Source organism: Vombatus ursinus, unplaced genomic scaffold (assembly GCF_900497805.2).
Source record: "Vombatus ursinus unplaced genomic scaffold, bare-nosed wombat genome assembly UNPS02014793.1, whole genome shotgun sequence".
NCBI lineage: Eukaryota > Metazoa > Chordata > Mammalia > Diprotodontia > Vombatidae > Vombatus > Vombatus ursinus.
The window spans coordinates 24,332,379-24,347,905 of NW_020954571.1; the positions used below are offsets into that span (position 1 = coordinate 24,332,379).

The window sequence follows — 15,527 nt, forward strand, 5'->3', positions numbered from 1 at the left end:
TGTAAAATCAGAGTGCTGGACTAGTTGATTTCTAAGGTCCCTTACAACTCTGGGTCTATGATCCTATGAAATACAAGTACCCCTAGGAAAGGTGATACTTTAAGTCCTTAAACCTTCAGTGTAAATTAATGAAATCATTTACATTCACACCAGGAAGTTCCTTGATATCATGACAGTCCTGAAGCATGGGGGAGGGGGAAGGTTACCTCTCTGGGATAAATGCCAAGGACAAACTTGACAACTTTATAGTTATAAACTGGGGCCATTCCAGACTCCGGTATCCTCTCATGCTATTGGACTACTCCCTTAAGAGGTGTTAAGAGCAATTATGGCTTTGGATCTTCTCCACAAATCAAAAAGGATGGCCTAACCCAGGTTTGCAGATAACTTTGGTCCCAGTAAAATATCTTGGTATGTGACTGGAACTCATTTCAGTGTTGTGTGGCAAAGTACAGAAAGACAATTATTGGAGCCTGATAAAATCTACCTTATATTGCTCTCTTGGGAGTATCTGTCCCCTCCTTTGGAATGACCATCCCCAACCTGCTCTTCACCTAGTAACTTCCCTGCCCTCCCACACCCAGGTTCTGGTTTGCAACTGCCTGGGGCTGACCAACTACCCACAATCTTCTCCTCCTTACCCATGGAATCCCAAGAAACATGTACATATGCCTGAGAAATACTCATCACCAAATATAAACCTTCTGGGAAATATTTTCCCCCCATGTATTTCTTCAATGAGTAATTAATAAAGAAGAAAAAAACAACAACAAGATTTCATCTGAATTTTTCCCTTCTTTTCTATAAAAGCCAACAAACAGAGGCCCCTTTTCCTGAACCCAAATGTTCCTCGTGGGTTACATCTCTAGGTTGCTATGGAAACATAGCTGAAGGACATGCTACCCCATAACAATCTTCTCCTGCATCCTCTTTTACCAGAGCCAAGGACAGGGTGGTAACATTGGTGACAACTGCTTAAAGCTAGCTCAACAGACCCCAGGCCCACAGTGAGTCTCTCTGAAACCTAAAGATCAAAAAAACTAAAACCACTAAAACCACAATTTGGCCACACTGGACACTAATGACAACATCACCATTAACTTACTATGTAATCTCACACAAGTCATTTCACTTGTCTATGTCTGAGCTTCCTTAGCTGAAAAATGAGAGTAATAATTCCTGCCTTGCCTACTCCATGGGGTTGTTGTGAAGATCAGATGAGATAATGGATATAAGCTGGACTGAGAAATGCCACATACATGTAATTAATCAGTGGGAGCAGAAAGAGAAGCAGTATTATCAATAATAAGCAAAACAACATGAATATGGGAAGGTAAAAATCAGGGCATTTTATAGGTTGTGGGTCTAAGTAGAAAAGGGACTGGTCTGAGTGTCAGGAGAGCTGAGTTCAAATATTAACTCCACCTCTAATAGCAAGCACTTATAACGTACTTTAAAGTTTGCAAAGTCCTTTACATATGCCATTTCATTTCTTCCTGTGAAGTAGGGATTATTATTATTCCTTTTTGCAGATGAGGAAAGTGAATCTAAATGCCATGCCCAGTATCACACAGCTAATAAGTATCTGAGGCAGAATTTGAACCCAGGTCTTCCTGACTCCAAATCCAGCACTCTATCCACTATGCCACCTAGCTGCCTATTTTACTGTATGAACCTGAGCAAATCTCTTCCCTTCTCTGGCATTGGTTCCCCCATCTTCAAAGCCAAGATGGAATAGGGAGACTTAGAGATAAAATAGGCAAGTATCATAAAGAGCTTAGTCTGAATTGTGCAGAAATTGTACAGAAATATGATTAATAAAGTGCCTTGCCTTCCTCACAGAGTCAGTGTTGGGTTCAAATGATGGGAGCACACATGAAGCATTCAGGATACCTGGATTCTGGCCAAGCCCTGACCCCAAGTAGCTCAGAAAAGTATTTCCCTTCCCTGGGCCTCAGTGCCCTCATCTATAAAATAAGGAGATCTCTAAGTCCCCCTTGCAGATTTAATAGTCTATGAGCTGATGATGATAATCTCCAGAAACCAAGTTGATTTGACTGACACAAATCACATGAGGAAATGGTACCTAGAAACAGAATAATTATTTTCCAGGTCTTATTTCCTCTTCCTTAAAGGATTTCATTTGTTTGTTTTGGTCCAGATCTTAATTCTTCCCTCTGTTGGTTACCTCCAGTTTATCTGGTCTTGTCCTTATCTTGTCTGTACATAATAGTTGTCATGTTGTCTCTACCATTATGCTGTGGGATCCCTGAGAGAAGAGTCTGTCTTTTGCTTTCCTTGAATCTCCAGTGCTTAGCACAGTGCCTGGCACATACAGTAAGTGCTTAATAAATGAATGATACCGTCTGTATAAGGAATTCCCACTGAGGCAGCTCCTTCTACCAATGCAGACATGCAACCGTCCTGAAACTTTTAGTCTTAGAGAGTGGCCTGGGGCACTAGAGGTCAAGTGACTAGCCCAGGGTTACACAGTCAGTATACATCAGGGACAAGGTGTGAGCCTGGGTTTTCCTGACTTCTTGGCAACTTTCTTGCCATTATGCCAAATTGCCTGTTATCTGTTCAGAGCTGCAAGTTACCTTGGAAATAATCTAATTCACCTTCATTTTTAGAAGAGGAAACTGAAGCCACCCAAAGTTAAACGACTTGCCCAAGCTACAAAGAAAACAATCCCTGTCTGTGTCCCTCTCCGTCCCCGACCCTTTTCTCTCAGTCTCTCATTTCCATTTCCATCCCTCTCTAGTCCCCTCAGTTTTGCTGCCGGCTGGGGTTGCCCCTTCCAAGGAAGCATCCTCCTCGCGTTTCTCTGCCCGTACAAATCCAACCGCTACCGCTTGTCTGATGTGAGGACTGCAGGCTGCAGTGCGACCTCCGGCCGCCAGAGGGCGATGTGACGCGGCGCCCCGAATCCCAGCGCTCTGGCCGGGCCCTCCCTCTCTGGCCCAGCTCGCCGGCTCTCCCCGCTCGTCGTCTCGCCGGCTCCTCCGGGTTTCTGGCCTCGCCTTCGCTCGCTGTTTCGCTCGTTCTCCCTCCGTCCCTCCCTCGTTACCTCCGGCTCCGGGGCTTCGCTCCCCGGGCCGGAAGCGGTGCGGCCTGGGCCTGGCGCGGGGGGCGGGCACCGGGGCCCGGGCCGACATGGGCAAGAAGCACAAGAAGCACAAGTCAGACAAGCACCTCTATGAGGGTGAGCGGCCCGGCCGCGGCCGCGGGCCCTGAGGGGGCCGGGCGGGAAGCCGAGGAAGGCCGGGGGGGACCCGAGGCGCCCCCGGAGGCTGAGGAGACCGGGGGCTGCGGGGACCAGAGCCCGAGGGCGGGAGCCGGGGGCCGGCTGGAAGCTCCCTGAGGGCAGGACCGGTTCCTTTTGTTTGGGGGCCCCCGGCGTCCGGCGCCTCGCAGGTGCTAAATAAGTGCTTGTCTAAGAGAGTATACATGGATTGGGGTGAGAGCGAGGGCGGGGGCCGAGGAGAGCTTGGGGCCGGCGGGTCTAACCGGACAGGCCCGGGGAGGGGGCAGGCTAGGGCCGGGCAGGGGGCTCCCCCCCCCCGGGGTGTGAAGAGCCCGAGCTGCCACCCCCACCCCACCTCCAGCACGCTGGTAAAAGCTGCTTAATGAACGTTGAATTGAGTGGAGTTGAGATCAGAAAGGATGGAGATTAGTCCTTGGGAAGGAGATGGGAGGTGGGATGATCTGACCAGGTGGCACCGAGTGGAGGGAGAACGGGTGGGAACTTGGAACCCACGAAACTAGAAGCATGGATTTGGGTTTCTTGGGACTGGGACTGGGACTGGATGAGGTAATCCTAATAATTACACCTCATGTGCCTATAATGTTTCATAACTTTGCAATCCTGCAAGGCAGGTCCTAGAAGCATGGTTATCCCTGTTTTACAGAAGAGAAAACTGAGGCCCTTGAGAAGTCAAGTGATGTACCCATCCACGTTCATACAGCCAGTAGAGCAAGGCCTGTAGCCCGGGTGTTCTGGCTCTAAATCCTTTGCCTTTCTCATTATGCTACTGTAACTATTGCAGTTCAGTGAATATTTGTGAATTTAGTAGAATAATCTCAAAAACGATAGCCAGGTTTTATTGGTGGTAGTAAATTGGTACTGAATTTTTTCCTTTCCCCAAAGACAAACCAAGAGATTAGTAAATAGTTCAAGACTTATGTTTAAGAAAGACTTGTTCATTTCATTGCCATGCACTTGATTCAGTGATCATTTTGTATGTTACTAATAAAATAATTTTAATCAGGTCTCTGTATCCTGTGATGTATATATAGAAATTAGCTTAATATTTGTATCAAACTGCATAAGCCTTAGACTCTATCAAACTGCTGCCTAGAAGAATGGCAGCAGTGCCCCTAAATGCTATTTTTAATGCATCTGGTTTAATTCTTTAAAGGCTTGTAGTTTTAATTTTGTTTCATTCCTTTTTTTCTTTTTAAGAGTATGTGGAAAAACCTTTGAAGTTAGTACTGAAAGTAGGAGGAAACGAAGTCACAGAGCTCTCCACAGGCAGCTCAGGACATGATTCAAGCCTCTTTGATGACAAAACGGATCATGAGAAACATAAAGACAGAAAGAGAAAAAAGAGAAAGAAAGGAGAAAAGCAGGTCCCAGGGGAAGAAAAGGAAAAGAAACGAAGAAGAGTAAAGGTAAGTGTCTTTAGAAGCTTGCAAAGTGGAAAACTTATAGTTTACAAGTTGCAAATCTTTAAACCATTAGCCTAATTTCATTTTCTTTGTGTCCACAACTTCTGAAATAGGTTATTAACTAGTTAAGCTTCCTGATTTTCTGTAGATGCCTCAGCTATTTAATTTCTTCATTCAGAAAATTACAGGTCTTGATCAATTGAAGCCCCTTTAAAAATGTGACCTTCAATATTTGAGTCCATTTTTGTTTCCAAAAAATGTTTTAATTTGTATGATTGAAGGAAAATTTTAAATATGCTTTTTCATTATGAGCTGAAGCAATGTTATACCCCCCTCAAAAAAAAAAACCCAAACTCTGATTAGTAGACTTCACAACACTTCAAATTTTTTTCAAATATTTGTTAACATATTTACCTAGGATCTTAGATTTAGAATGGAAGAGACCTAAGTCTTATCTGGTCCAGCCCTGTCATTTACAAATGAAGAAACTGGTCCAGAGCGTTTAAGTAATTTGCCCAGTGTCATGAATGTAGTAAGCAGAGCTGAAGTTGAAACCCCAAGTTCTCTCAACATGAAATCCTCCACTCTTCCTATCACTCTACACACCATGTTTTTACATAGTTACAATATGTGTTTAACATTTGTGTGTAATGCCACAATGACAAAAATCATAGAACTGAAAATAACCTTTGAGATCATCTAGTCAGATCCCCTCATTTTAGAGCTGAAGAAACTGATGCTCAGAGGGGTAAAGTAGTTTGCCCAACGTGACATAACTAATTAGTGATAGCGCTAGCATTAAAATCTAGTTCACTGGATTACTAGTTCAATGTTTTTCTGTTATAAAACATACTCCTGTAGTGTTGTTGGTCTTGTTTTCCATTTTTAATTATTTTACATATACATTTCTACATATAGACAGTCTACATAGTTTTCCTTTTTAATAGTTATTTAGTAGTTTGTCAGTGTAATGTACCATAATTTGGCTATATCATTTCCCTGTTTGGAAGCATAGGTTGTTGCTATTTTGAGGATGAATTAGAAGTTTTAATTGGTAACTCCAGCAAAAAAGCATTTTTTTACTCTTTGCATTTAATGTTGTTCAGTTGTTTTAGTTGTGTCATGCTCTTTGTGATCCTGAAGCCCTCTGTCCATGGAGTTTTCTTAGCAAAGATACTCGTGGTTTGCCATTTCTTTCTCAAGGGGCAAACAGAGGTTAAATGACTTGCCCAAGGTCACACAGATAGGAAGTTTCTGAGGCTGGATTTGAACTTAGGTCTTCCTGACTCCAAGCTTAACACTCTATCTACTGAACTAACTACCTGCCTCTTGCATTTAGTAAGTTGTCACAAATATAGCTATGAGGCTTCTAAGTAGTTTGAGTCTTTTTATCCTTAATGGCAACTCATTTTCCAATGTGCTTTTCATTTTATTCCCCTGTGCCTACTTTTGCCTTAAATTATCAGTGTATGTGTTAACATGCTTTGAAGGATCTTATTGTGTTCTTTGTAAAAGTTCTCCGTCACTTCATCTTTTGTAACACATTAGGACATATCTTAGGACTTATGTTACAAAGTTATCTTCATGCAGTTATCTTCATGGTGTCCTTTTTAGTTATTCTTCATCATGAGTAATGCTGGATCAAAGGGTATGCACAGTTCTTTATCATGAGTACTGCAAAGCAAGATGACCACACATTCTAGGAAATAATGTGTGTTGTTGCCTTTGGTCGAATAATGAATCCAACTCTGGTTCAAAGGAAAGAGCATTTTATTCTAGATTTAAAGGATCCAAGTTCAAATCTCACCTAGGACACTTAACAATCTTCATGACCTTTAGTAAGGCACTTAACTTCTCTGAGCCTCCTTATCTGTATCTTATCTTGTTCTTGTTCATTTGTGTCCAACTCTTTCTTGACAAAGATACCAGAGTGGTTTGCCATTGTCTTCTTCAGGGAATCCCTATTTTACAGATGAGGAACTGAGGCAAATAGGGGTTGAATGGCTTGCCCAGGGTCACACAGCCTGTGTCTGAGGGTGGATTTAAGCTTAGATCTTCCTGACTCCAGGCCCAGTGCTCTATCCACTGCACCACGTAGTTGCCCCTGTATCTTATCTCTATCTCCTTATCTGTAACTTGAAGTCATTGAACTAGATGACCTTTGAAGTCCCTTTCAATTCTACATCTGTGATCCTATGTCTCTTTTATTTGCCTCTCCCTAAGAACTTTTGGGGCAACTTGGTGTCCAAGTGGATAAAGCACTGGGTTAGGAATCAGGAAGGCTCATCCCTGAGTTTAAATCCAGCCTCAGACACTTACTAGCTGTTTGACCCTAGGCAAGTCACTTAACCTCTGTTTGCCTCAGTCCCTCATTTGTAAAATGGGGACACATTGGAGAAGGAAATGGCAAACCACTCTGGTATTTTTGCCAAGAAAACCACAAATGAGGTCACGAGCAGTTGGACATGACTGAAAAAAATGACTGAAGAAAAAACAAAAAAGAACTTTTGAGCCATCTTCCATTTTGCTACAAGTTATTTATGTTTTCTGATTTCCTTTATGGTAAGAATGTCAGTATTGTTGTAGTTTAGTTCTAGGTTGTCCATACCTTGGCCATTGGATGAGAGTATCCCATTTAGAATATAAACAATCAAATTAAAATTTCTAGACAGTCTTCTTAAAATTTATCACCCTCTATCCCTTCTTAATCACTGATGAAGTGGAAAAGCCACATATAATACTAAGGACCTTTTTGTATTTTTTCTTTGTTTTAATGGGTTATTGTGGCTGAATATTTCTTCACCTATTGGCCAACCTACTGGTGATGAGTTTCTCCATACATAGCAGGGCTGGTCCTTAACAGATAGGTTGTCACCAGGACCATTCTAGAAGCCTTTTCAGCTTTGTAAAAGCTACCAGATATAGTACTCAACTTGCATAGCCTTCAAGAGCTCAGGGTAACCTCCATGCCATAAAGAGAAATCAGAGTTGGACTTTTGTGGAAGAATTCTGGATAGAGTGAAGGATAACAGATCAACAGCTCAAGTGCTATACTTAACTATTCCTGGAATGCTGGAAGGTCTCTAGCATTTTGGATAGACCGTCTCTGAAGGATTTATGGCAGAATCTGGACAAGAATCATACAAGATGAGAAGACATGGGAGGACTAAGATATGCATTGTAAAAGGAGAGTACTGACAATGATCATTATTGGTCCACTGAAGTATATATAATAAATCTTGAGTAAAAGTAGACAAATGTCTACCATACTATTGCACATTAGAACTGGAAGAACTGACTTGCTTCTTAGAAATCCTGGATGAGAACTTCAAATATGTTTCAAAGAGTTCTGCTCAAACTAAAAAAATGTGAACTGTAACATTCTTAATTCTATCCTTTTCTTAGAATTTTTACTACATTTTGTATTGTTTTAATCTTCCTAGATGGAAAAACCTCTCACCCCTACTCTTCTCACATCTAATCAGTGGCCAAGATTTAATTCTACTTGAATATCTTTCACATCCATCCCTTCTTGACACATACAGACTCTCGTTTGATCCCTACTGTCCTAATTAATCTCCTTGCCCCTTCCTTCTCCAGTCCATCTTGTAACCAATTATTAAATTGATATTTCTCTTCTCTTTTTTTTTTTTTTAAGGCAGTTGGGGTCAAGTGACTTGCCCAGGGTCACACAGCTAGTGTCAAGTGTTTGGTCTGAGGTTGGATTTGAACTCAGGTCCTCCTGACTTCCGGGCCGGTGCTATATCTACTGTGCCACCTAGCTGCACCCTAAATTGATATTTCTCAGGTACAGCTCTCACTAGGTCAGTACTGTTCACAAGCTTTAGTGCTTCTCTGTTACTTCGAAGATAGAAGACAATCTCCTCTGTTCAGCATTTTAAGCCCTTCACAGTTTGGTTCCAGCCTGTCTTTCTAGACCAGATAGTCTTAATCTTGAGGTCCATGAAGTTGTTTTTTTATATATATACATACTTTGGTAACTATTTAATTTTCTTTTGTAATCGTATGTATTTTATTTTGTACGTTTAAAAATATTCTACAGGTTTCACCAAACTGCCAAAGGAGTCCATAGCACACAAAAGGTTAAGAATTCCTGTTCCAGACTGATTTTACATCACTCCCTCACACTCTGTCTTCTAACTGAACTGGCTGATGTTATGTTTCCTTTATATAATATTCCATTTTCTACCTGTATCCCTTTGCACAGACCAGGGGTGGGGAACCTGCAGCATCCAGGCCACGTGTGGCCCTCTCGGTCATCAAGTATGGCCCTTTGACTGAATCCAAACTTCACAGAATAGATGCCTTTAATAAAAGGAACAGCCTGTTGCCTATGTTTAACATTCCCTTCCTCCTTAACCTTTGCTACTTGGCATCCCTCATTGTCTTTAAAGCTGGGTTCAAATACCACTTCCCACAGAAGGCCTTTCCTGGTCCCTCTACTTGTTAAATCCTCCTTCTTATCCTTCCTAATTACTTTATATTTACTTGTGTTTATTTGATATTTACTTATCTGTGTTCATGGTGTTTCCTTCCTTCCATTAGAATGCAAACTTCTTGAGATCAGGAACTGTGATTTTGTAGGATGGAGGTGCCTTATATAGCAGGTATTTAACTCATTGAACTGAATTGTAGCCACGCTAAATTCAGTGTTGTCATGACACTAGCTGCATTCATACTTACGTTAACCTTACTGCAGTGTAACCATTTCTTTTGCAAGTGTGACAGAAGTGCTTCAATGATTTGTATTGAGTTAAACAAAACTAGGGATACAGATCACGTGTTGTCTTTTTTATAAGTTGTCTTCACTCTTACAGATAACTCAACTTCAGTATATTTCTCTAGCACCCGTAACTTTTCAAAACCTTTTTATATCTGTTATTTTACCTTTACAGTAATTCTAGCATAACTCATTTGAGAATCTAGACTTAGAGTTGACCTAAAATATATATATATTTTTAGGCCATGACTTATGTTTGCAATACACATTTTGAGGAAGACAACATTTGACTTATGATTAAGAATTTAGACCAGATAACAACATGCTCTACATAAGGGGCATTTTGAATGGTAAAATTAATACATCTGTTAACAATCATTTTAGAGGAATAATGTAATAAATTGCCTATTTTGTTCCTCAGTACTCCTTACAAATGCAGAGTACAAACAAGGATATTGTAACCTTCTAAAATTTCTGTTTCTCATTGTTCTCCTTTTTTTAGTGGATTGGCTCCTATTCTTCTCTTTTTGATCTCCTTTCTCTTACCACATTTTAAATTTTTGCCTTTAATTATCTTTTATTTTTATAATAGGAACGAAGTATAAGAAATTTATTGTTCATTTACATTTTGGGGGTTTTTTAATTGATTTGCACACAAAGATGGACAATTTTATGTTTTAATACTTTGGTAGAACTGTGCCCTCATTCATAGGGATACTTTCTCTAGCCATACAGATCACAATCTATCATTCCACATCTTTTTGTCTCCTTAAATCAATTAAGCTTCTTTATTAAATGGTGACAGTCTTTGTCGGTGTCTCATTCTATGTGACGCAGGTCCATATCTTCTCATGAGCCTTCCACATGGAGTATGCCTAATTTCTGGAGGACTGTGTTCTGGTCTCTTGTGTTATACAAATGCCAACAATGCAGAAAGACTAACCATCAGTTATCTATTTTCTCTTATTATTTAACCAGATCATTTCCTTTTCAGTCTTTCATCTGATGATTCCCTTTAAGTTGCTTCCTTTGAGCAATTCTTTTTTTCCATTTTAATAAAATTCATCATAATTTTATTAATATGTAAAACAATTTTGGAGATAAAATAAAGATAATGTAATATGTGTAGATATTTGTAACAAAAATAAGCATTATAATAGTATTAATATGTTGGGTGGGATTGTTTTTTGGTGCAGAGCTTCTCAAAATTTGCTATCTTTGATGACACTGCTATTCATAATTCTTTTTCAGTAACTTGTCTCTTTTTTTTTCCTTTTATTAATTTGTCCTTCTCATTACTCCCTTCCCCCATTAGGGAAATAATAAATGAAATCCTCAGTATGTAACTGCATAATTTGGCAAAACAAATTCCCATGTTGGCTATGTCTAAAAATGTATGTCTCTTTCTGTATTTTAAGTTCATCACCTCTCTGGTAAGAGGTATTTGTGGTTTATCATTGAGTTAATGAAAGTTCTAGATTTTTCCAACATTGTTTTTTTATATATGATATTGTTATCCTTGTATAGATGGTTCTACTAATTCTACTCACTTTGCTTGTATTAGTTCATAGAGGTCTTCCCAATTTTCCCTGAAACTGTCCATTTTATCATTTCTTACAGGAATGTAATATATTCTATTCCATTTATATACCACTGTTTCTTTAGCCATCTTCCAATAGGAGGATACACCCCTAGTTCCCAGTTTGGGGCTGGGTTTTTTAGTAAAAACTGCTCTAAATATTTGTGTACATATAAGTCCTTTTCCTCTTTCATTATTTCTTTCGGGTGCAGGAATAGTAGTGGTATAGCTGGGTCAAAGAGTGTACATAGTTTAGTAATTTGTAGGACATAGTTTCAAATTGTTGAGCAGTTCTTAATATATTGGAGCCTATTCATATTCACCACTCAGTTTTACATTGCCTGTTGAGTTACTTGTAACTTTAAATCTTTAGCAGTCTTCTTTGACCTGCAGATACATAAAATCTAACAGGCCTTTGTTTCAGTAAAATGCTCAAGCTCATTAAAAGCACTTCCTAATTTCCCATAAGTAATCTTAACCCACTGCTATTATCCTGTTCAATTCAGAGCCCAGGTCATTGTCTATCCACAGTAGCAGTCCCGGGGGGTTGGGGGGGGGGGGGTGTTTATTTATTTGATGGACAAGATCTATTGGTTGTTTAACCAGCTGCATTTCATAGTCTAGATCAGTGATGTCAAACTCAAATAGAAAGGATCCCTATGGGCTGCATATTAACTAGAAAACCAAATTAACATTTTCTAGTTATTTTATTAAACGTTTCCCAGTTATTATTTCAGTACAGTTCAAGACACAGTAGAGAGTTTTACAGAGGTGTTGGGGGTTGGAGGAGAAGAGTACAAGTTTTGCACCTCTGGTCCATACAACAAGCATTCTTCATACATTTGGTTTTTCCTAGTTTCATAGTCTGGATACTTTAGCCTAACTTTGAAGTGATTGTGACTCTTAAGTATTTTTTGAAGTGTTCTAGGACTTGATAAAAATAGTAATGTCATCCTCAAACAGGAGGATCTGGGGGAACCTCACTATTTCTAGGCAATCTCTATATGCACAGTGTCAGTGATAAATACATTTGGCAAGCATATGTCTCCTCGATTTATGCTTTGCTTGATATAGTTTTGCTTTGATAATCATGATTATCAAAGTTATTTCTGTTAGAAGTTTCAAGAAATATTATAAAGTTATGATATATGCATGAGAGATACACCTTGCTAGAGAACTTTAAGGCAATGTTTTATTCCACCAAATCAGAAGCTTTTTTATAGTCATCAAACAAGCAGATTAATATCTTATATTCTCCATATACTTTAGTTTATTATGTGACTGTGAAGATGTGGGGTTCAGTAGAATGTGAGTGAAAAACTGCCTGTTCTCTCTTGAACCTTCATCAAGTTACCTTTGATTTAAATTGCCAGGGTATAAATTATGCTCATAAAGATTTTGTAAAAATAGGAAAGCTACCCTTTTAGGTCTGTGACTTTTTCCAACTATTTGATAGCCTCCCCTCTCTCTCAGAAGTCCTGAGAACTCATTCCCTCGACACTCAGAATTTTGCTATCTCTGGCACATATTTTGAATATACTTGGTCTATGACTGTTCTCATTTTTGTTTTCTCTAGTGCTATTTCTGCTTTGTTATACATTATATCAGGGACTGGAATATTATGTTATATATGTCCTCCAAATATTATAACTCCATTTTCATTGATGCAGAAAAGATTTTGCCATAGAAATATTGGCAGATCTTTTACATTTTTCATCTGTTCATTGTTCCCCTTCCAGTTTCATCCTTAAATGTCCTTAAAGGTGATCTGACATAATTGGGTCTTCCATCAGTCTTTCTGTAAACTTGTTTTTGCCCTCTACTATTTCATGGTTTTTTATGAGGCACTACTAATACTCTTGTACCATCCTCCTATGTATTTATTTTACAAATGAGTTTATATTCTAAACTGATGTTGCATTTGGCTACTATCACTCTCCACTTAGCAAGGTGATTGAGTATTTGCTGAAGCAGTTTCTTGCCTCTTTTATTTTCCTTATACTGATTAAACTTCCTTAGTAAGTGGTAATAGCCTGTATCAATATCACTTCTTTTATCTCTATCCATTTTTTGGTGTCAGCATCTTATTTAAATAGGTCAGATTGTAATTGGCTTAATTACAGGCCATTTTATAGATGCAGAACTGTAAGGGTAGATGACATCTAGTCCAGCACCTTCATTTTAGAAATAAGGAAACTGGGGCCTCAGAGGTTAATTGATTAAGACAGGAAGTATCAAAAGTGGCATTTGAGCCCAAGTCCTTAGAGAAGTGCTCTTTTCACTGTATCTATCATGTGGATTCCATAACCTCTTCGAATTTTTATTCTTTTATTTTGGTACTGATTTTGATCTTTATGTCAGCTAGGAGGCACAGTGAATTGAATTTTGGACTTGGCTTTAGGAAGACCTGAGTTCAAACTTCACCTCAGACATTTATTAGTTGGTTGACCCTGAGCAAGTCATCTTCTCTCTGCTTCAGTTTCCTCATCTGTAATATGGGGATATTAATATTTGCCTTGCAAAGTTTTTGTGAGGATCAAATAAGATAATATATGTTGAAGTGGACAGTCAAGATGGCAAAGTGAGAGTCATTACTTTTGTCTAGCTCACCTAGCATACCTCCACAACTACCTAGAAAACACACCAAATGGGAAAGCCAAAAAAAAAGTCACAGTAATTTTTCCATCCCAGAGCAGCTTTGGAAAATAAAGAGGTCTGAGGACACTGGGACAGGGGCGCGGAAGTGGCGAGGAGCATTTTAGCATTAAGGACAGTAAGGGGGCTAAGACTGAATATCAGGACAGGAAGCACTAGGGAAGAACAAGATCACAGGGGACCCCTGTATCAGTAATCTATGCACAGGCAACTCTGTTGCCTCTTATCCAGTTCTAGGTTACAGTTCCAGGGCAGAGAGGAAGAGGAAGAGGAGTTATGAATAAAAGAGGCCTTAGCTACGTGGGGAGCAAGAAGCAAATTCCAAATGCTTAGTTTTGTGGCTCTGAGCCCAAGAGCAAAAGGGATGCTCACCTCTACCTTTTAGTCCCAGTGGAATAACTATGGCAGGAAACTAATACCAGAGGGGAGTCAAACAATTTAGTCACTCTGAACTTGCAGAACTTCCTAATGGGCTAACAGTCACTGATTATAGTAGCAGTTTCTGGAAACTCAATCACACACAATCCAGCAACCCCAAACCTGGATCAAGAACTAACAGAGCTCATACTAGGAGGGCAGTGATCAAAACTCCCTCAATCACATCATGTTAGAAGTCCTGAAAACTTGCAGGCTGCTAGTCTGAGATTTAAGAACAGCAAAAGGACATAAAAAGAGAGAAGCTTAGGCCAGACATCCTTCCCCCAAAAGTGAACAGAGCCCAACACTAACTTAAAGTCCAAAGTCAAGAAGTTGACTTGGAAGAATGAGCAAACCAAAAAGAACCCAACTACAAAGAGCTACCATGGTGACAGGGAAGCTTGGATCCAAGCCCAACAAGAATTCTTAGAAAAGATAAAGAGGGGGAAAAAAAAGGAAAAAAGAAAAAAGATTTTTAAAACCAAATGAAAATAGGAGAGAAAAAAATGCAGAAAGAAATGAGAGCTGTAAAAGAAAGTTACAAAAAAAGAATTAACAGCTTTGCAAAAGAGATGCAACATATTACTGAAGAAAATTACTACCTAAAAATTAGAATTGGCTAAATGGTGAAAGAGACACAAAACATTGCTAAAGAAAATAACTCCTTAAGAATTCAAATTGGACAAATGATAAAAGAGGTACAAAATATTGCTTTAAAAATTACTCCTTAAAATTTAGATTTTAACAAACAGAAGCTAATGATTCCAGAAGATGTTGGGAAATATTAACATTGAAAGGCTGAAAAAAAAATAGAAGAAACTGTGAAGTATCTCATAGGAAAAACAGTTGACCTAGAAAATAAATTGAGGTGAGATAATTTAAGAATCATTGGATTACCTGGAAGCCATGAACCAAAAAAAAAAAAAAAAAAAAAGAACCAGTACAGCATATTTCAAGAAATTATAAAGGAAAACTGCCCAGATATCTTAAGTCCTGAGGACAAGTAGAAATCAAAAGAATCTACCAGTCACCTCCTCAAAGAAACCCCAAAATGAAAACTCCCAGGAATATTATAACCAAAATCCTGAACTCCAGGGTCCAGAAGCAGATAATACAAGTAGCAAGAAAGAAAAAATTCAGGTTCCATGTAACCACAGTCAGAATCATTCACATACAAATCATCTCCATTTCTGTACATTACCAACAAACTACAGCTGAAAGAGTTAGAGAAATTCCATTTAAAATAACTACAGACAGTGTCATACATAGGAACCACATGAATACAATTACAAAACATTCTTCACAGAAATAAAAACAGATCTAAGTAATTGAATGAATATGAATTGCTCATGGGTAGACCAGTAAAACAAAAATGACAATATTACCTAAATTAATTTACTTATTCAGTCCCATACCAGTCAGACTACTAAAGAATTACTCTGCAGAGCTAGAAAAATAATAACA

The 15,527-nt window shown here is 39.1% G+C and overlaps 1 protein-coding gene across 2 annotated transcripts in view; it reads left to right on the forward strand.

The window, feature by feature from the left end:
* The first annotated feature begins 3,098 nt into the window (after positions 1-3,098).
* Positions 3,099-15,527, forward strand: part of BRD7 (bromodomain containing 7) — a 46,183-nt gene continuing 33,754 nt past the window's right edge. For both annotated transcript variants that reach the window (XM_027869627.1, XM_027869628.1), the window contains exons 1-2: positions 3,099-3,205; positions 4,466-4,674. In XM_027869627.1, coding sequence (XP_027725428.1) covers positions 3,157-3,205; positions 4,466-4,674 — 258 coding nt within the window. In that variant the 5' untranslated portion in view covers positions 3,099-3,156. The remainder of the gene's footprint in view (positions 3,206-4,465; positions 4,675-15,527) is intronic.